General features: G+C 38.2%; 1 protein-coding gene across 1 annotated transcript in view; it reads right to left on the bottom strand.

The window, feature by feature from the left end:
- Positions 1 to 799: 799 nt before the first annotated feature.
- Positions 800 to 23,102, bottom strand: part of EIF3H (eukaryotic translation initiation factor 3 subunit H) — a 96,885-nt gene continuing 74,582 nt past the window's right edge. Inside the window, exons 3-8 of the mRNA XM_042036026.1 lie at positions 17,830 to 17,997; positions 16,232 to 16,331; positions 14,661 to 14,810; positions 6,419 to 6,539; positions 3,076 to 3,208; positions 800 to 1,062 (exon numbers count right to left, since the gene is read on the bottom strand). Coding sequence (XP_041891960.1) covers positions 965 to 1,062; positions 3,076 to 3,208; positions 6,419 to 6,539; positions 14,661 to 14,810; positions 16,232 to 16,331; positions 17,830 to 17,997 — 770 coding nt within the window. The 3' untranslated portion in view covers positions 800 to 964. The remainder of the gene's footprint in view (positions 1,063 to 3,075; positions 3,209 to 6,418; positions 6,540 to 14,660; positions 14,811 to 16,231; positions 16,332 to 17,829; positions 17,998 to 23,102) is intronic.

Consider the following 23,102-nt stretch of genomic DNA (forward strand, 5'->3'; position numbering starts at 1 on the left):
TATTTTAAAATTCATTCCTTTAACCATTTTAAGCTCTTGGAATTCAAGACACAATGACACACAAGAAAGAGCTCAAGGAAAAAAAGAAAAGAGGAAAGCATGACAGCAACATGTGTGAGTTGCCATGTACTAAATCTTCAACTTTCTTGTTAAAAAGATAAGTAGCCCAAGTTCAGGAATAAAGGCTCATCCACATGGCAAAGTTCCTGCAGAGAGGGATGCTGCTCTGGCTGCTCCAGCTACTTCTGGGCTTTCTGACATGAACAATTCAATAGCATCCCTGGGTTACACAGAATCACTTAGGTTGGAAAAGACCTTTAAGATCTCTAAGTCCAACCATTAACTGGTTTTCATTCCAGTTCTTCATTCCAGATTCTGATTTCAACCCAGTTGGTGGCAGCAAGAAGAAATGGGAACAGAGCACAATATGATAGGGACCAGTCTCCACATCGCACTGGTTTTGTGTGTTCTGAATGTGAAGTCTAAGAAACATCTGTGATACAGAAGCACCATTGCACCAGACTGTCCAAAGAGATTAAAATAAAAATGAGCAACTGCCCCAAGTGTCTAGCACATTACAGTTGTAACTTCTCAACCAAAACTGGGAAATCTTCAATTTCTTCTCTAAGTCAGTTATACTGAACATTTGTAATATTTGTTTTTATTTCTGACTCCAAGTTAAATAAAACCTGTATTATTTGCTATGACTAAACGTGAATAACTGCCAAACCTTTATAAAACCTGAGTGACCACAGAAAATTCCAGTTCAATAGGGCCAACAAGTAAGAAAATACTAAAATATTGTTAAAATGTGCCTTTATTTTTCTTATAGGAGAATTCTACATAAACCAAGCTGACTGTGTTTTACAAGACTTTTCTTCCAATATAATAAATTTTCAAGATGATCATGAACAGTGTAAAGCTGTAAATAACTCTTCTTGTTGAGGGCTACAGCAAAGTTTCTTTAGTTGTTGTAATCCTGGAGAGCCTGAGCCATGAAAAGCTTGCCCAGGTTCTGTGCATTGAACTCCTTAATATTCTGGCAGTAGGTATTAATTTGACCTGTCAAAAGGAAAGAAGAGTAAACCCTTGTCAGTTTTGAAATTCAGAAAGACACCCTAGAACATAATTTTTCAAAAGCCAATATGTGTGAACCACTGAGGATTTATAGAGAAGCCACTAACTTGGCTCCACTACTCCACACTTAGGACTTTTACATTTTCAGGATGCCCAAATAGGTTTGGGAAGAAAAAGAAACTAAATCAGGAGAACAGGTAAACTGGTATGCTCAAAAAAACCCTTAATTTTCCAGCAACACTGCATATACTTTCTGAAAATACATATGACAATAAAAAGAATAAGCAATTCTTGCTGCTGAACAGAAACCTCAATCACATTAATTCTTCAACCTAGCTTCTCTAAAAATTCTACAAGACTAAATTTCAGTTCCGTTCCTATGCATATGCTCTCTCTATTAAAATATTTTAAACAAATATTTTGCAGCAGCAGATTGAAAATTGTGCCATTTCTCTCTGACATTCTGCTAGCCATTTTTTCCACCTAACATTTCACTTTATTTGCTATTTCAAAAATCATCAGGGTATGAAGATTTGTCAGTGCTTTACAGATCAAACGTGCCCATCAAAACATTTTTATACTCTTACAGCAACAAGTTATTTCCCTTGTTAGCTAGGAATAGCAAAACATGAAGCCAGTTTAATCAAAATTAAGGCTGTTTAGAAGGCAAATAAACTCTTGATTTAATGCTCTATTTGAAAAGTTTTTAAATGCCTCAGAGACAAAAGAGCTAAGTTTTATTCTTTATCCACAAACTTTACTTCATCTAAGTTGATGTGGATGCTTTCAATTCTTCCCCTGACTATGGTAAAAGAAACTGCTCTTTTCCTTTAAGTATAATAGTTTCCAATTCTTTCTATCATAAGGGGTGACTCATCCTAAGTTTGCACTTTCATAAAACACACATCTACACACATACACTCTTCCATTGTATTTATAAACTATGCTAGAGCTGAATGTTTAAATACTTTAATGCTGCTAGGATTTAGTAACTGCTAAAAACTATAGAAACAATAGGGTTTTTTAAAAGACTCTGTAAGGAATAATAAATCAAGAGCATTGTTTCTTCTAAAAGCAGAACTTATTATCAGTATGAAACTATTAAATGTTAAAATAACAATCTCTTGGTCACTTCAAAATTCAGGTAATTCAAATTCACTTTTTTTTTAATGCCAAAGCACTCTTTGATGTATAGTACATTACCAGGATTTTGAATTTCTCTTAGTACAAAACAAGGTGACAGCTATTTTATCCAAAAAGCCTGCTACAGTTAAACAATCTGCTTTCTCGTGACATTTTCCAAACTTATTTTGCTTAGCAGGGCACCTAGGTTGTCTGCTCTCTGTTGACACTGTGAGGTCGCAGGTATTTTTACCCTTCCAGGAGGCACAGAACAGGCACTGATGATGGCTACGCCTGCAGCCCACCAGTGAACTGAAGAAATTGTGGGGTGGTATCTCTAGCTATCTATGTTTTGTTCCCATTTATACTTTCCCTTACCTGGGGGTGCAAGAAGATGGGGATAGTTTCCCTACACCTCTGGCCATATAAACAAAGAAATTATCCCCACTCTATTTGAAATTAAAAGCAAAACTTTCTCAGCTGCTGCAACAGCCAGTTCAAACCTAGAAATGTTATCAATAACTTGGGTCTATTGTAAACTGCTCTGAATCAGAAATTCCAGCCTGAACAGCTTATTCCTGCTTCTTGTCTGTACAGCTCCCGAATTTCTGGAGCTGAGGGAGGGCATGAGTGAAGGGAGCAGTTACACCCATTCCTGCAGAAAGCCTGCTCCACAGAGCATTTCTCCATCTCTCCTTTAAAATCTCAAATTTGAAATATCAAGGATAGGATTTGGAATGCTACCAAGCCAAAATATCACACCATAATGGCAAAGGTAATGAAAAGTTAAAATGCTTTCAAAGGATACAACTGCACTTTTTCACAAGCAGACATTCTTACGTTAAAAGGTAAGTTGAAAACACTGCTAAACATTACCTGCAATAAGGAGTGACTCCATTCTTGGAGGTGGCTGTGGTGGTTTAAAAAGCTTATTGATGTCCTCCTCAGGAAGAGGGGGCTCTCCTCGGCTTTGACGCTGGATATTTTCTTGCTGACGTCTCTGTTGATACTGAAAATAAAACAACAGAATCAAAACGCAGCAGAACTTACAAAGCTGCAAAAAAATTTTCTTTTCAGATATTTTCAACGAACCAGTAAGTATGTTTTAAAAATTATATTATTCAATGCAATTCAGGTTACTACAAACAATGCTAATGCAATTCACAGTTTATCAATTCACTGGCAACAAGGCATTCCCCATCCCACACACTGGCACCTTAAATAAGTGAGAAAATGGAGAATCATGTAGTACTGAGGTTGTGGGGTTAGCTTTTAAAATTTTTCAGAGATAAATACTGTATCTGATGGAAAGAATAGAGCATGGTTGATAAAGGCCTCCATGGCCCCACACAATACAGAACAGAAAGGTTGGAATAGGTAGGTATAAGAAGCCACTACCTCAGATAGTTACACAAACCAGAAATTCTCCATTTTATGCAAGTTAAAGGTCAAAACAATATTAATGTGAAAGGGGAAGAGAACTTGATTAAATAAGGTGCTTTAAGCCAAAAAATATTAAAACTAAACTGAGAACAAAGTGGTGGCTGAAACCAAGCACAATGGTTCAGTTCTCCATTAATATAGCAGAGTAGCAGCTTGTAGAAATTATTCTGCTATATATAAAAACATTTTTTTCAGTACTTCTCTTTGCCATATAGATTACTCAAACTTTATAAAAACTGAGACTAACGTTTCTGCAGCTATCAGATAGACATTTGTTCTTGTGAAGTTCATAAATTCAAACACTATGTGAGATTTCATACTGTATGTGGCAGTGAGGATTTAGTTATAAAGTTTGTCTTCAAAGTCCTCATACTCAACACAACAAAAAAGTCTTTAAAACAAGGAGGCAAAGAGTACAGAGTGTTTTCTCTCACTTACTTAAATGTATCTGTGATCCAATGAGTTTGAAAACAGTTCTTACTTGGTGGCATAATCAAATGAAATAATTTTTTTCCAGTAGTAGTGACAAATACATGTTTTTGGACAATGTTAAAAATAAAATCTGAAATGCCCATATTTGTATGTGAATTGCATGTAGTTTCTTCTTTCTTTGCATTACCCCATTCACTTCTCAGCAGTCTGCCTATTATTCTTTATTGAAATGGCTTGCTCTTAATCACAATTGCTCCATTTCAGAAATGAAGTTACGACCACTAAGTATGCTGCAATGAGCCACTACTAAAGCAGCTATAGTTAGTAAAGAAATTGAGACACCATGGAACCTACTTTGCTCTGCTTTTCAAAATAAATAGACCCCCTTGTTATTAAGAAAAAACTTTGAAGTAGATGCCATCTTTCTATTCCAACTAGGCAATAAAGGAAAACAAATTTTCTGAAGATAACATGAAGCTTCTATGTCCTTGGAAATAACATAGCCAGGACAGACCACCGATCATGTGCTGCTCCCCTAAAATATTCCCTGTTTACTTATGTAAAAAAGGCAATTTTGATTCTAAAAGTCAGTGATGAAGCCTTTCACATAAACAACAGATACTCTTTTTAATAATCACTTACTTTGTGTAGCAATACCTGCAACATTTTATCTTAAAAGTGATCTGGCCCATTTTCAGTTGGCCAATATTGAATCTTGTCATATCTCTGTCTGCTAGATTAAAGAGTTCCAATTTATTCTTCATGCAGGTATCTCTTGAGTAAGCACGTAATTTGATAACTTATCACGTGATGTGAATGCTGTTCACCAAAATCTTCTCTCCAGGCTTTCAAATAATTCTCATAGTGCTTTTTTCCAATTTACCACCATTCTCCTACAGTCAGACACAGCATTGCTTTATCTGTGCAGCAAGAGCAAAGAAAGTAATACTGCCTCCAAATCACAGAATAGTTACGGTTGGAAGGGACCTCTGGACGTCACCTTGGCCAACCCTTCTGCTCAAGCAGGATCACCTAGTGCTGCTCTCCACACTCAAGATTCTCTAATCAGACTGCTTTGGATTTTAAAGAGGCCCTTTGGCACCAGGAATTGAAAGTCAGCATCACCCAATCAGCATCACTATTTATTGATACAAAAATTACTAAAATGTCCTTTCCAACCAGAGAACAGTCCAACCTCTTCACAGTCCACTGGACTATGTTTCTTTATTTCTAGGTGCATGACTACATGTGATGGTACTAAGACACTGTTTGTTTTGGAACTAAACTTGCAGTTTCACCTCTTTCATTTACTGAATCTCTTATTCCTGTGTCCATGGTGCATTTATAAATTATTTTGGTTTACCATAAATCACTAATAAACATGTAAAATAGCAAAGAAAGCTAAATCCATACCATGTCACTAGAAGTGAATTTATTTGGTAATTGCCTATTGACTAACCTATTTTATAAATCTTCTCATATCGGGTTTGTATGGCAAGATTTTGGTAGCAGGGGTGCTACAGGGATGGATTCTGTGAAAAGCTGACAGAAGCTGCCCCCATGGCCAACAGCAGCTGGGTCTGAGATGGACCCACCACTGGCTAAGGCCAAGCCTAACAGTGACAGCACCTCTGGGATAAAACATTTCAGAAGGGGAAAAGAAAGCCCTTAATGCCAGCCAAGAGAGAGGAATCAGAGTATGTGAGAGAAACAGCCCTGCAGACACCAAGGTCAGTGGGGAAGGAGACTCCCCTGCAGCCCACGGTGCAGAACATGGTGAGGCAGCTGTGCCCCTGCAGCCCACAAAGCAGGGGAGGAATGTGAGAGGACCTAGTCCTGAGGAGGAAGGAGCGGCAGAGACGTGTGATGAACTGACCACAGTGCCTATTCCCTGTCCCCCTGCACTGCTGAGGGGAGGAAGGAGAGAAAATTGGGACTGAAGTTGAGTCCAGAAAGTAGGGAGGGATGAGGGGAAGGTGCTTTAAGATTTGGGTTTATTTCTCATCACCCTACACTGATTTGATTGGTAATAAATTAAACTAACTCCCATACGTCAAGCCTGTTTTGCCTGAGATGGCAACTGGTGAGTGATCTCTCCCTGCCCTTAGATCAATCCATGAGACTTCTGTATTTTTTTCTCCCATGCCCAGCTGAGGAGAGGAGTGATAAACTGGTTTTCTGGGACATTTGGTACCCAGCCAGGGTCAATGCACCACACTGCTTAACAGGTGTATTTTTGAAAGATCTTGCTTAGATCCCAATTCATCTGTCTTGGATAACACAACCCAAACCATATTCTGTGGGGAAAAAAAAGCTCTCATTCAGGTTTTTCCATGTTACCAACCTGGTGTTTCTGCTGCTGCTGCTTGCTTACATTCCTCAGGTAGGTATTGTATTTAACAATGTCTTGGCTCATCTCATCCACTCTGTCCATCAGCAGCTGCAGACTCTTCCCAAGGTGATTACTGAAATATGAGAAATATTCATGAAAGATTAAATTTACTACAAAAAAGAAAGATTTTAAATTAAAAATTCATTCTGTCTCTTGACCAGTATTTCTGCACTAACAGCACTATTTGCAAATTTTTAAGTTCCTAATTATCTTTGTTAAAATATTTATTTGATGATACTTTACATGGCATCTCCTCCTCTAGCATCTTTGTCTCACTGCAAATACCAAGTTTAAATGTTCTGGTCTTTCCAGGAACCTCCAAGTAATGGAAAAACAATACCTTGCATGAATTTACAGTTATTAGAGATGCAGGTCACACATCTAAAAGAAGAAGTCTGACGCTTTTGTGACATACAACGCAAGCAATGTTCCAGGAGATGTGTTCAAAGAGCTTGGTTTCAAATGACTACTTAAAAGTCACTACTTGAATTTGGTTTTTCACAAATTTTTAACTAACCCTCTGTTAAATATTATTCTGAATAAGAATAGTTAATTATTCTTCAGAACTCCATCTCATTAAGTAGTCTATCAAACCATGTCTGGAAGTTCAGCAGACATTGCTTGATCCTAGCTGTTGAGAGGGAGTTCTGCGCCCAGTCCAGCCAGCTCCACATTCCATACCATAGGCAACATGGAAGCAGCAGGCTGGGCGCATCCAGTTCCAGTTATGTGATCTACTGCCTTGGCCAGACAAATGCAGTCTGTTAAACAACTTTTATTGTTACCATTTTTAGCAATGGATTCAGTATTTTGCAGGAATGTTCAACTTAAGGTATACCTTCCAAGTCAAAGTTTTGGAAGTTTTTAGGTTGGTGCCCATGGAGACATCCTCCTAAATTGTGTTTACAGGGTAGAGCAATGAAAGAAGGACACTTTCTGCTCTGTATTGATCCCTTTGATCAGAAGCTAGTTTGTTGGCTCTGATCTAAGCCTTACCCAGTCCTGCTTGGCTGAAGACCAGCAACTCAAAAGCTAAACTCCATCCTTCTCTTCCTCAACTGAAATCCACTAATATTCATGAGAGGTTTTTTCCAATTAAAACTTCAGTGCACTTCCATGTCAGAATCACATCCTTCAATCACTGTTTCACCATGTTATCTGAGATTCTCTCTGTCTTTCACAATGCTTTCCTATAATCCTACAGCCTATGGACTGGAGAAACTAACTGGAAGACATAGGCATAAAGTAAAAAGAGAACCACACATGTAATACTGTGCACATCCCTCTGTAAGTGTAAATTACTCCCCAAATCCATAGAACTCATAGCTGGACACAGAAGCTGCACTTAGGAATACCTGCAGAGAACAGAGCCTGCAGACACCCTTATCTCTGAGTGCAAGGACAGCTGTTTCACTCACTGAGCTGCTCACTGAACAAAGGGCTGCATCAGGAACTTCAGACCACAATTTATTTACAAGCCAGAGTGTTAAATCTCACTTGCGTACAGAGGCAGATGGTGAGGAGGATTTCAGCTGCACAGCAGCAAGAAAGGCGCCACTATAATAATTATTTTTAAACTTCTTGGGGTTTTTTTTTGGTTGAATATTTCAAGCACATGATATTTGGAACTGTGGAATATTGCCATGGCCAGGGGCGTGCATGTTTCCAGTTTTTTATAGAGTTTATATTGTATGGAGCTAGTGTTAGAACTGGGTATTATCAGAAATGCCTGTGTAGGTACACACTAACAGCCTTGTAAGGTATGTGCACAACAGAAATTATTTTACAGATAGTGTCCAAGTGAAATATAGCTGGTTACAAAGAATGATTTTATGTGAATCTCTTTGGGACCAGCTTAGCACAGCAGAGTACAGAAACAGAGAGTTATTGTCAGAAGTTGCAGTAACACAGTGTTTGCTCTCATTACCAGGGCAACAAAAAACAGATAACTTAAACAGATGTGAACTGAGACATGAAGTGATAAGTATGCTGCAAATACAGGACCAGCTTTTTCCTCAGTTCTCATATAGCTGATACCCTTTTTTACGCCATCTCTTAAAAAAATAGAAAGACAAATAGGAAGCAGTTTGTAAAAACGTGTACGTACAATGTTTAAGAAAGTTTTATTCAGCTGATGTTTATTCTGGTAATATTTAGGAAGTTGGATCACATTGCTCCAGCCCGTAACACTCATCATACGCTTAATTAGCCCAAAGGATCCTTTAGACACCTCCTTACCTTGTGCATTCCCTACAGCAGATCTCAAAGATCATACTGCCAAGTACCTAAATGCATCAATACAACTTAAAAAAAAAAAATTAAAAATATATCTATTTTAAAAAGGGGTGCCAGTAAGAGCTGCTCATATCCTTATCCTCACTTCCCTACAAGGCTCTGTCATAGTCAAATGTAGATAATGTGGAGCGCAGCACTTGCATTGGCTGTTGTTCTGGGGGGATCAGTAATAAAGAAACTGCAATTTCAATGGCTGCATTTCAGTCAGCAGATTCAGCAAAAGAGTCAATTAAATTGAGTTTACATTTAAATTAGCAAGTAATGCAGACCAACAGGAACAGATCTATAAAGCAAAACAGCTGGTGCTGAGAAACCAATGTCCATGCTACATGTGTTTGGGGGGGTTCTTATCACTACTTCTGACATGGTCCGGTGATCTAAAAGTGGCTGAAGCACAGTAATTATCCTCCCAATGCCTCTTTACAGCTTAGCTTCATCTGAAACAAATCAGGTCTGAGATCACCCAGTGGTGATGATCTGAGAGCACTCTTGAATTGAACTAGAAGACAGCTCCACCTTAAGATAGCACCAGGAGACCACAACTCCTCTGGTATCAGTGAATCTTCTTGGAAGAAAACTATCAGCTGCAGAACTGCTTTCATACTAAGCATCACAAATAAATCAGAAAAATTACCTGCCATGTGGATTCTTACACATCTAATGAAGAATAATCTAATGTGAGAGCACTCCTTCACCAGAACTGTTACCAGGATCATGGACCTGTAAGGAGTGACCCATAGAACTTCCGGAAATTTATCATTTGAGACTTGTGTAGCTTAGATAGCATAATCAAAAATGCCCAAAAATGACAAACACATACAAACTGTCAAAGGGAAACTGTCAAAGCTTTTTTACATCATAAAACAGACTAGAAACTATAGTCTGGAAAGCAATTCCTTGTGCTGTGCAATTTTGCTGTAACAGCCTTACATTTGATGGGGTATAATTCTTTACCCACAAGGGCAGATATAAGATCAGGTCATTGACACATGGATTACTTCTGATTCCTTGTTTAACAACTATCAAATACAAGGGTCAATTAATTCTATGGGTGAGAAGTAGAAACCTGTGAGCAGAGTAGCTTAATCGGCAGATAACACTCACAGTCTTTCCTGTCTTGTTCTTCCTGCTGGCAAGCCCTGCAGTTGGCAGTGATGCAGTCCAGCATCAACAAAAGGAGAAAGCGACAACTGAACATTTACTGAACTCACAGATCACTCACTACACAAGGGCATCCTCTTAGGATACAGATCTGACTAAGAGACCTGAACGTGAGCCTTCATCTTTCCCAGGGAGTGCTCATACCACCAGACCCTCCCTTTGCAGATAGATTTTAAGGAGAGCAAAGGTGTAGTTCACTGCTGCCAGCAAAGGCAGTTTAAGAGGTTCCAGCATCAGCATCTTCTTGCCTCTCCCTCCTTGCCCAAAGGTTACAGCACTCTGAGCTGTATGGAGTCAGCTGTTTGCGTGGGCACACTTCAAACCCTTTCAGTGAAATAGTCTACTGTAAATGCAAAAACACCCCCTGTTGAGGTTTCTTTCTTTTTTTTTGTTTTTTTCAGGGAGGCAGAGGGAAAGGCTGGAAGGGAAGAGTGGGAGTCTGATTTTTTCCATTAGACTATTCCACAAAAGCTAGTTGTACAGCCATATTCTGAAACAGATGAGGGAATTAAAATCTTTGAGGGTGGGAGGGATGTAGAGATGAAATAGGGGTAATGGGGAGAAACGAGGCAAGCAGCTGGGACTGGAACCTCAAACTGGCTCCGCTTCTGTAGCATTCATAATGGGGAACTACACATGAAGCCCATATTTACTTCAGCATCTTTAATCAGAAAGGGACTCCAGACACACTTGCTAAAGGTCTGAAACATCCAAAATGAAGCTTCAAGTCAGACACCCAAGCTTCAAAGAGAAGCAGCAGTTCCTGTGGCTCCCAGTGCCCGTGCCCTGCTCATTGGCTTTGCCTGTCTCTAGGCACAGCTCCCGGGCCCCAGCTGGCACAGCCCATGAACCCGCGATGGCCCGGGGGGCTGCATCTCTCTGTTCCCCTGAGATCCGAGTCACCATGCTGCACGCAGGCACTGAATTTTGGGCTATAACAATTCTGAAGCTGGAGATGTGCAAAAAAGACGGCCCCCTAAACTTGCCTACAATTACCATAATTGGACCCCCTCACTTATTTAATTGTGTTTTGCTTGTACTATAGCTAAGGAAGATGACAACAAGAACAGCAAGAGGAAGGGTTGGAAAATGCTGTATCTGCTGCTCATTTTTTCCACTTTCCAACAGCTCCATTGAGGCCCCTCTCAGCGACTGCTTTTTGGGAAAGGTGCCATCCTGTACAGCATTTTTCCTCCTGGTGGGAACAGCGTTGGGTGGATTAGAGAAGTACTGCTGGGCAAAGCACATCTTTTTGATTAAAAATTTGTAAGGTACATTCCCACCACTTAGCAGAACTTCTTTACATCTCAGAATTTCAGCCTGAGTTCAACCTGTGCTGTTTAAGAGGATTTTGTTTGAATGAGATACGTAAGTCAAGAATCTTGAGTTCCATTCCATTTTCTATTCTGACTTTGATGTGTGCCTTTGGGCAATGCATTTACTCTCTCTGTGTCAGGTTCCCCCATCTGCAAATTAGAGATTTTCATAATCATCTTAATAATCCATTAAGCACATTGAGATTTTTGAATAAGCCGTGCAATGCATAAAGGTTAATATTGTTTTCAAAAGCCAAAGCAACCTTTCTTTTGTCACTTCTACAAAAATACTGCATCTGATGTTTGAAAAATATAACTGCCAAGTAGATGTTAGTGCAGTAAATGTTCAGCACATGTTTGCTTCGACTGACGCACACTATTAGAAAAATTGCTTGAGACAAATTGAGATATGATAGAACAACCCTATTATGAAGCTAGACCACAAAAAAGCTCTTTTTAATTTAAACTAGATCATCAATAGAACACGGAAGAGATGGATGAGAATGAGAAAGTTGGTTGTAATTATTTCTCTGAAGATCTGGAACATTATCTGACAGGATTTTAATTCTCGAGTCTCTATCAAAAGACTGGCAGCTCTCCAAGGTCTTCAAGACATTTTGGTCCTTAAGGGTAGCAGGATAACTGAGTAAAAGGCCTTTACTTGCTATTACTTGCTAGCCTTGTGCTAGTCTGCCTTCAACTTCTTTGCCTAGAGTACTCGAGTCAATTCACATTTCCCAAGAGAAACACAACTTTATGTCCAAAAAAGTAAATTACTATACACAATTATCACAAATGTACTTCAAATGCAGAAAGATACTAAAGTGCAAGCAAAGTACCTCAAATAGGTAGAGCTTTAAATTCAGACAAGGTGGGTGGCTGAACATGTGAAAATCTTGATGAAGCAAACTCTCCAGAAGAGAAGAACTATGGGTAAATAATTTTATTGCCAAAACCATTGCTTCAGAGAGTATAAAAGTCCAGGGATGCTCCCAAAGAGCCAAGGAAGTCCCCCAAAAGCCCAAGAAACCTGAGACTCCAAAGAAGTAAAACAACAATGAAAACAAACAAAAAAACCCACTACCACCATCAAAAAAAACCAACAAACAACCAAAACGCCCCCCCAAACAAACAAAAAACCAAAACAAACCAAAAAATCCCCACAATCAAACATAACAAACTTAGAGAAAACCCAAAAAATGAGGCCAAAACCAAAAAGTAGCTTTGAAGTTACTGTCAACAACAGCAAAGTTAAGTGAGGAAGATGTGCACTAAAATTGAAAGTTGTTATCTGAAATGTTTTAGCCTAAACTGCTGAAAGACAAAATTAAGGAAACATGAAAATAAAAGTCCAGAATAGTGGGGGTTTGAACTCCCTACTTCAGGTAATATATGCTTTGACAGAGTAACCTTTGTAGCTGAATTCAAGTAAAAACTATCTAAGTATTTCAGCAGGCAGTACAAGTCACCTAACCTTGAATAAAAAAGCATTAAAATACTTTAATTTGCTAGCTGCTTTGCCAGTTATACCAATGTAAGATACCATTGAATGTAACATGCCTGCTAACTAAAAGCAGCTATCAAATATTAAAAAAAGGACAAATACAAAAACCTCCAAACAACCCACTGGAGTAATTTCCAAAACTTTCTCTCCTTCAAACCAAGCTAAGCACCTTAAGTTCCTCAAAGAGACCAGGTGAGCTTGAAAAATCTGCCAGGAAAGTCTGTCTTTAATTTTTGGCTGGTACTTCTCTTGTTCACCTCTCATTCCCTTTACCGATACAAGGACCAACACAAAAGCCTGTCTTGCACCAGACATTTAACACCAGAATGGAAAGTAATTTGGATAGATCACAAATCACAGGTTTACGTCTTATGTAGTAACTGCTCTGTGCCACTGTCCTGACTCAAATAAAATAAATAAGATAAAAATAAAATAAATAAGATAAAAATAATAACTGTACAAATTACTTTCCATTTCCAGAATTGTACTGTGTCACTAGCAGCAGCCCTTGCTAGGATCCAGGGTGCCGGGAAGTCCCAGCCCTTTATACAGGAGCAAATCCAAAGAAACAACCAAGGGCAATGCTGTCAGGTCACCTGGAAACCTTCTGTATTCTCAGCACGGTCCTCCATTTCACCATAAAGTGACAGAGCTCATGAGGAATCAAATCACTGCCATTTCCTACATCCAGTGCTCACCCTCTCCTCAAATGGGAAAAGCTTTGTGATCTTTGACCAAGGAAAGAAAAGGACTTACACAATGCTTGCAGAGTCAAGCAGACTGAATATCTCGGCAGGAATTCTTCACTTCATTAATTCCAATGTACCAAGTAACAACTTTACTACACAGAATTATTGACTAAGTATTACTTGTGGCATTTGTAAATTCACCAGCAGACTTCAACCCTATACCTGTTCTCTCTTGATCAATTTCTCTAAAAGCTATCAGATCCCTCAGAAAATCCACATAAGCTCAAGTAGAGAAAGTGGAAAATTTCTGCCAACTTAGGCAACATAGGGACCACTAGAAATATAGATCCATTAGCTTCAGCCTTAAATGGCTGGGGAGGGAGGGGGAGCAGGAGAAAAAAGGAAAAAGAAAAGAGGCCACTAGGATCAGAATCTTGGCAGACCATACCTTGATGCCAAAGTAAAGTGTTTTACCCCAAAAACCTACTAATGAATACAACCCATCTTCTACATGCAATAAGATACTGCATTATTTTGTGTATCTCATTATTTTCGTCAGATTAATAACAATCCAACTGTTTTGTGTTGCATAATATTTAAATACCACCAAATTTTTGATCATACTGCTAGAAGTCATGCCAACTTTGTTATCAAAAGTGTATTTTCAGGGCAAAGTGCTACAAGAAGAAAAAGTTATTCCTAGACAAAGTTATGAGAAGATCATTTTAGAAACTCTTAAAACAATTTCTGACATCATGAATGGTGGCTGTCATGACAATCAGTGGCATTTTTGCCAGTTTGTCAGACCCTTTATTATTTTACTTTCGAATTCATCCTGCTATCAAAGCAAAAGAAATGCAATTTCTTTTTTATTAAAATAATTTATGTAATTACTTAAGGAATATTTAACAAAACCAAATTATTTTTGCCTGAATTTTCTGAGTGCCCATATTTTCTTGAAGAAACACACTTCTGAAAAATTTATATATTTCAAGCACTGCAAGTGTATGAGGATTACAGACTGAATTTAGTCCTTGAATCTAATGCTTCAGTTTTACCATGCGTTTTTTTCCTTCAGCAAAAGAACATGAAGGGTAAAGTGTTAACCCCGTTAAAAGTCAAGGCAAAGCTTCCATGGACTGTAATGAGACTGGGATTTCACCCAAGGTGTTAAACTGTGGTTTGGGAAAGCGAATAAAAGTACATCCATTATTGTAACAAGTACTTACCTGCTAGCCAGACTGAGCAACTCATGTCTATCGGCTACTGCAGATTTCTTTTCCAGTTCCCACAACATCACATTGATCAGGTATGAATTCTTAATTACAATAGGCACTTCTTCAAACATGTTTTCATACGCAATATTTGCTTTTTTCAAGCTGTGAAAAAAGTTATGGAATATTTACTAATATAAACAGTAACTCTCTTATTCTCTTCGTTGAATTGTTGCTCCAACAATCAACAATTTTGTAAAAAGTCTTGATTTTCATAGTTTCACAATTAAACAAGAGTCGAGTTTTGTTAAGAAAGCATTTGCATGGCAAAACCTCACGTTTAAAAGATTAGGAAAAGCTCTAGGAAAAACTTTCAGAAGACAAGCAGCTGCCTTGCTTGCTAATAGATTACCTACATGAAAAAGCCTCCAGCAAGAGACTGTACTGACAGGATTAACTCTGCCCCTTCCAAAATATTTTACTGATTTCCCTGCCATCAGCGTTTCTTAAACAGAACTGAACAGTTAGTTAACACATGATGCTAAAACACCTTTAAAATAGTAACTACTACAATGAAAAACAATTTTCCCAATAGCTGAATAATTAAAATTTTTACTAACCAAAAAATAAGATTCACAAAATAGTGTATGTTTTAGAATAATTAAATTCTATGGTGAATATCAAAACAAAAATTTTCATGGTGTATTTTGTTACAATATTCACATAGAAATCTATTGCTATGGCTTTATAATAAAGTAAATAAAGTAGACAGTAATACCCTTCATAAAATCTGGAAATAAAAGCATGATCTAGAAGTTTCTAAGGAAATAGGGCTTTAGCTTCTTTATATTCATACTGGATTTTGGAACAAAAACTTTTGCTTTTTGCCTCCCCCCAACCCTTCCCCCCCCCCCCTTTTTTTTTGACTGATCACAGATTTGTTTGTTCATCATTAGAGTTTTAGACATCAAGCAATGGAACGATTACATTTTTCCTCAACAAAGTGATTTTAACAAGGGCTTGCGCTTTTGCTGTTGAACACCAAGCAGCTGGAGGCAAAGGATGCCAACTAAGGCCTGCACTTGTATCAAGCAGCTAATCTTTTGAAACAGAGTAATTAACTATCCCATTTTACTCCAGAAGGTTGTGGCCACAAGGGGGAGTTAATTTGGAATAAATACACAGGGACAGCAATTCCAAAATAGCTGTTCTATTTTCATTCTGAAAAAAAAAAAAAGAGCTTTAAGACAGACCAACTATTTCCCTTCCTACATTTCTTTTTTCTGCTTTTGGCTCTATTCCAACATACAGCTATACACCCTATGGTCTTTAGAGCACATTCACTCACTAGCCCCAAACCCAGTTTAGGTTCCACCACTTACAGAGATGCCCAGACAGCCTTTCAAGCCTTCTCAGCGCACTGTGCCACTGCACGCCTATCAATGCCCATTTAGGCCCATTTTCCCCAGCACACACTATTCATTACATGAGATTTTAAAATACAGTGTTCCATAATCCCGGGTACCATTCTGCATCCCAAATAATTTAGCAAACCCTATGAGAAAACATTCTTTGAAGTTACTTACGCTTCTGGAGAGAAGTCTTTTTCTTTGCAAACTTCCATCAGTTTGGGAGTCAGCCTATATGCCTTCAGTGACAAAGACCCTTGGGCAGTCTTAATTGGATCTATTATTAAAAATTGAAGGAAGCCTATTATTACCAAACCCAGAGTGCCGTTTTCATTTTAAATATCTGAATGACATAAACAGAAGGAAAATTACTAATAAGTCCTAGTGGAAAAAAAAATTAAGGCAACAAACACAGAAAAGATACTACAGCAGAGGTAGTCCTATTGTACTGCAATGTAAAATACAACAATATACAGTGAAGCCAATTACTAAACTTAACTTAGAGAACTTGAGGGGAATCTAGACCCATTCTACTCGTATTATTTCCCCATTAAAGGTCCAATTCACATTTTCTTTTTTCATATGAATTATCCACAGAACTTATGTAAGAGTGACCTCATTTCAAAAAAAGAGTCTCCCTTCCAGTCATTCTGCCGTAAATTAAAATATTAATTAAACATCATTTTACACCAAAAAAAGAGTAATTTTAGAGTAGCAATAAGCTAATTCCGATCAAGTTGCCATGCTGCTTTGTGCATGACGATGTAACTGGTGTATACAAAGATTCATTTTGCCTTGACATACTCTGCTGAATTTAGGGGGAAATTTTCTAAACAAACTGTTACATTCCTTGGACAAAGAAGCTTAACACTTGCAGCATGATAACGGCTGAAGCATGCCAACACGAGAATAAAAGCTGTGTTAACATTCATGTTGTCTGAAACTTAACACAGTAAAACTTTTAGCAATCGGTGATAAAATGAAAACCAAAATAGACTGAAACAAGTGGAAAATTCATCAAGGTCTGATGATGCAATGTTTCCAGCCAATATAAGTATACTTTAACAACTTGTTCTTTACTGTAATCCAATTGTTAACATACTGAAACAATTTTGGGGCAGCTCATAAGATTGATCGTATTCATTAGTATTTTTTCTGACAGATACTCAGGACGTTACATTTACTTCTCAGCTGGAAACTATATGCAAGTCTGCCAGATATGGCAAACTGTGAGTGTTTGGGGAGGGGTAGGCTATAAAGCTGTTAAATTGCCTACGGTTCTGATACAGCACAGAACATCTGGTCTGGAGAGCTTGAGGAAACACCATTAAATAGGCAGAAAAGAAAAAAATCTTTGTGCTAAGAAACAGTCCAGGTTTTGTATGCTTCTGTCAGAGGTATAAAAAACTTGGCAACTCGTGTGATGATTGGTCAGTCACGTACGGAGCCAGACACGCTAGCAAGCGGGGTTTGTTAGACATCTGGTCGGGTTCCACCAGCCCCTTCCACGAGGGAGGGGAGATGAAGGAATAAAAATGAAGCAGCTACTCCAGCATTCCAAAACGTACACATCAGGGCTCTGATAGCAAGAAAAATAAACAGAAAGAAGGAAACCCTGTCTAGACTTAGCTGCTGCTGAGGCTGCCGTAGACACAGGGTTGGTATTTATTCGAAAAGGCCTGCCAGGCTACTCTTACAGGCAAAAGACAGAATACAAAAATAGTAGTAATAATATTAAGAGGGGAAAAGAGTAATAAAGGAAACCTCATACTAACCGTAAATGAGAACTACAGACTCTTCAATTGCATGCTGGTAACTGAACTGGGAGTCCAGGAGGGCACGAGTGACAAAAGAGCCATAGTATGTGGACTGGTACCAGCCAACGTGAAGATGATCAATGTTTACGTGGCGAAGGCTTCGCATCATTTCCATCTGGTACTGAACTAGATTAAATAAAAAGTATGCTTAAAAAGTAAACTTACACAAACTGTTCTATTTAAAGAGAAAGCTTGATATTAAATGAATAAATTGTATTTTATTTTCATTTTTGCAACTGCCTAGGAATTTATTTACTCACTGGACTGTCTTCATCAAAATCCAGAGTTTCCTCAGAGAATGAGAGTAAGACCAGCCTGAGTAAGCAGACTTTTTTCAGCTGCAGTTAATTGCTAAAGTGATCAACAAACTGTTACACATCATTTACAGCGTGCATTACCTTCCTCATTAATTAAAAAAAAATCTGATACTGAGTTTCATTAAGCAGTTACATTTTACCATTTAGTAACAAAGACTTATTGTGATTTAAGTTGCAATGCTGTCTGGAATTAGGTAACTTTTGGAATCAAAAGGAGAATTATTTAATGAGTATATGCAATAGATTATGAACTCTTGTCTTTTTCACAACATAAAACTACATTTTCAGTATTAGAGTTTGGGGAACCAGCTGTAGCTGTTAAATAGTTTTGATTGCATTTTTTTTTCCAATTTTCAACACCGTTTCTTCTTTTTAGGCATATATAAATGCAAAGGATGCATGCATGTATGTATTATTGTATATAATACACATATATCTATACACCGCAAGTCACCTTAAACAAGCAGAGAACATTTTTTGGTAAGGTTTTTTACACCAACAGCTGCAATGCTTCATTGTACCTACACATAAATTCTATTTCTATTAAATGCTTCATTCAAACAGATCACCTTCATGAAGCACAGTTCTATTCAGGAATATTTCACATAATCCCATCAAACAGAACAACACACCTTATCACTTATCAGACCATTTAAACAGACAGACACTGTGCCTTTTGGTTAAATTTAAAGAAAGAGAATTCAGTGTGATTATCAGATGAACCAACACTCGGAGCCAACTGACAGGAAATCAAATGCAATAACACTACACAATCCTTAAGTTTTGTCTGCAGCTGCAAAAATTAGAAAGATAACTAACACACACACACACACACACACACAATGCATTCATTTTTGGTTTATTTTTTCAAGGCTTCTCCTTGTACAGATGAAAATATGATACTCATTATAAAAGAAAGCAACACAAATTAATTAGACGCAGAATGTGGTACATTTTCAGACCCCACTTCATATCCTTGCAAAAGGGGAAAAAAAATCCAAACATACTGTTTAAAGATATGAGGAGACATTCTTCAAGACTGGACAAATATTTTTCCAACTTATCACTCACCCTTGCAGCACAAACTACATTCTGCAGTCTTGTGGCCCTTCTCATTAAATTGCCATATCTGACTGTATTTTTGAATATAGAATACAGAATATTTCTGTAAGTATACATGTATACTTACAGAAACCCTTGCAGACTTCTTCTATCAGTATATGCTGGTGATTGCATTCTATTTCATAGCATCTTAACAGAAATTACTTAAAATTTGTGTTTTATCCAGGGCACCACGATAATACAGCATCCCAAAACTAATACAGCAAAACCACCCAGGCTTCATTCTGAAATCCTCTAACACTCAACCAGTAAAGGAGAGGGCTGCACCATGTGCCTGTCTCTATACCAAGGCAAATCTGGAGATGCCTCTACACTCTTCAGGGCAGAAGAGTGCACAGTTGATCCAACAGCTATTTCCAAGTCAGAATGAAAACCTTCCCCCTTGCCAGACCAAAGCAAGCTCATTGTACTACTTCCAGAAACAGAGGCCAGGCTGAAGCTCCTTACCCAGAGCCCAATGCTTCAGCATTGAGTGTTTGTCTCAAAAGCCAAGCTAAGATCTAGTTTGTTGAAGAAGCTCAGTCATTTAACTTAAAAGGTTTTGGTGGATTTTTCTGGAGGTGAAGATGGTAAATTTCTAAATTTTGTAATTAAAACAAGAACACAGTCCTCCTCCTGAACAAACTAGAAGACTCCTGCTGTAACCATGATTTTGAACTGAAGAAAGTGTATGGTCCAGTTATTAAATGTAGCTAGAATAAACTCTTTTGGTTAAAAAATGCTTTTCAAAGGTGTATCTGTGTGGAAAGCAAGTATGACCTGTTTTCACATTACTTGCTACAACATGCTAAAAAATGAAATTATAGTTAGATCCTTTGTAGCCAGATGAAGTCATGAAGAGGAAAAACTAGAAAGGATTTTCAAAAGCAGCTGAAACGGACAAAGGATTTTGTGATAATTAAATGAAATTAAATGAAATGTTGCCTTTTAGATAGCTGAGCTAGACTGCTCCTTGCAGTGGCAATTCTCCTGTAATGGTGGACACTGTCAAAGTAGAGGTGGTCATGTAATGATGGGGAAAAGATACTTAGACATAGATTCCTATGAAATCATGTGGCTGATACATCCAGACAATTTCCCCCTTGAGAAGTGTAATAATCAAGAGCAGGAAAACATCCAGATCTTTTGCAAACTTGAATGCAGGCATATCATGCTCTTAAAAGTGTTCATCTGAGAGCTAACTTGTAACAAAAGTTCCAGGACAAGTTCTTTTCTTAAACACAGTACACCCAGCAACATGTAACTAAACACGATGTAAGAGATACTGTCCAGAAGAAAAAGGACTCACTGAAAACCATCCAGCTTTCATGTCAGCAATTCCTCCCCTCATGACTGTTAGCAGTTAGATGATAATGAAGGCAATAGTGGAAAAAATGTCAAAGAACCAATAAAGCATCAATAGCTAACATCTTTGCCTTGGGAAAACAACTGCAGAAATTAAAACATGATGCAGTCCCCACCAGGGAGAAATGGAAACTCTTTTAACCAAACATATATATTTTATAACATGTATTAGTAGCTAGATAGCTCCTACAAGCTGCCAACTTGCACAAATGGGTAACAGCCCCCAAGTTGCTTTTGTTGATACTATTACCACTGTTTCTTTACATCGTTTCCCCAATCTACAGAATATCCTCTTTTTACCTAGCACAGACTGGGCAAGAGCTTTCTCCTTGTATTTAGTACTCAGTCTCCTAGCATTTGGGACAGTTGTGCACTTTTTCTAATGAATTCACTGTTCCGTGTCACAGTCCTATCCAAGCCACTCTGCAAAGTTGACACTAAAAGAGCCACTAAGTCTGAGAGTGCCCAGAACTGAGGCGAGCAAAGAAAAGGGCAGGGAAACAGCCAGACCAGGATGCTTCCTCCTTCTCCCTCACATTTAACACAGTGTACCTACATTTTAAAACAAATTATTTGTTATGGGGTGTCCTTATGATGAGGAAAGCCTACAGCCGTGTTTGCACTTCTCAGTGGTGCTGCTTGCATTGAGAACGTGCAACCTCTGTCTCCTGAGCCATCACCCCTCTCCTGAGCGCCTTTCTGAGGTAGATTTTTATAAACAAAAGATTCCCTCTTCTTCTATTATTAAAAAACTCTCTCCTTCCTCTAAAATGGTGATTTTTTTGTTAGTTTGCAAAGAAATGGGGGGAGATTAAGGAAGCTAGAAAGCGTTACCATAATTTGTCTGAAGCAAATAAAGTGCAAAACTATAGGAGTGTTTGGTTTGAAAATTATTGACTTGCGTGAATTTGTATTACCAAAATGCCTGGACTGAAAAATCTTGACAGTAAACCTTATTACAGTAGTTTGGTGGGTATTTTTTCCCCTAAACCCAATTTAACAAATCTTGTAAAAGATTAAAGAAAAACTAGAATAACATGAAGACATTTTCCTTTCCTAGAAAGTACTGCCAAAATTAGAAACTTTATCTGGGGTTTAACATATAGGAGATATACACCCTGCCTTACAAAAAAAAACAAAAACCAAAAACCAAAAAAACCACAAAAGAAAAAACATATAATATATAATATATCAGATACAAGGCCAAGAAGTTAACCCTGGGGCAATTCAGCCATGTTTTCTATACCTGAAAATATCCTTGGTCAATAATTTCACTATTTGAAAACCTAATTCCAGAATAGGACAAATCAGCTGAGGCACTGAAGAAAGGTCCATCATTATTCTAAAATGCAAACAAACCTAAGACCCTAGAGCTCAAAAACAACTGGCAAATGATACACGTTTATCTATTACTAAATTGTTTCTTTACCAACAAAAATTCATTAGAATTCACCTCTCACGGGGTCACATATGCATGTGCACATTGCTGAAATTTAGTCCTTGAATAGTTATCGTTACCATCAGAGGAGATGCATTTCAGCCTGGCCACATTCAGACTATCAGTAAATACTGTGATGCGAAACCCTCATCAGTGGTGGCCTGGAGACAATATATTTGATGACACCTCATCTGCTCAAAGCCTTAATTTCCAAAAGATAATTTAAGTTGATACACCTTAAGAAATGTGATTTTAACAGTAGCAATCCACATGCCTCCTAAAAGGCCAAGCCCTACTGAAGCGGAAGAACTTTGTGCCAGGGTTAGGTGCCATAGACTGACTGGTTTTATGCTGCTCCTCACCCAGCTTGCTGCAGTGGACCCTGTGCAGAGGAGGGAACAACCAACTCTATGCTACAAACCACTAACACCTGCGTAGCCTTCGGTCTGCCCTTCACAACTAAGTGCTTGTCTCGACTCATGGCTCCCAAATTTGTTCTTTAACTGTGCTCTAATGCAGAAATGACGTGTGCCTTCAGGAGGGCAGGTCACTAGTTCAAGAACAAAGTGGACCTTTACTGCTCCCTCACCTTCTACAGCCTCCTCAAAAAGACTCTCTGGAGGAGAATGAATCTGAGGATGAATATTATTTCCTTGCAGAATGCTGAGTACCCAGAAAACATATGAAATAAAACTCCCTAAAATTTACTCAAGACTAGGCATACTGTCCAAGGGAGACAGAAGTCCCTCAGAAGAGACAGCATCCAGTTTCTGTGCTAGCACTTCTCTGAATTTAACTGGCAACATGAACATGGCAAATTTTGGTTAATCTGGTCAAAATATACTGAAAAATAGCCACAATATTCCTTTTATAGCACCGCTGCTAATGTGGACAGTATTTTTGATGCAATAATTTGTCTGTTTTGAAGTGCTACCATGTGGTAGCATGCATACTGAACAAGTGCTATACACTTCGCAGCAGAAAAAATTTGGGGTTTTCTATACATATTA

Source organism: Corvus kubaryi, unplaced genomic scaffold (genome assembly GCF_017639235.1).
Source record: "Corvus kubaryi isolate FWS band 111438036 unplaced genomic scaffold, C.kubaryi_AGA036_p1.0 37385, whole genome shotgun sequence".
In the NCBI taxonomy this organism is placed as follows: domain Eukaryota; kingdom Metazoa; phylum Chordata; class Aves; order Passeriformes; family Corvidae; genus Corvus; species Corvus kubaryi.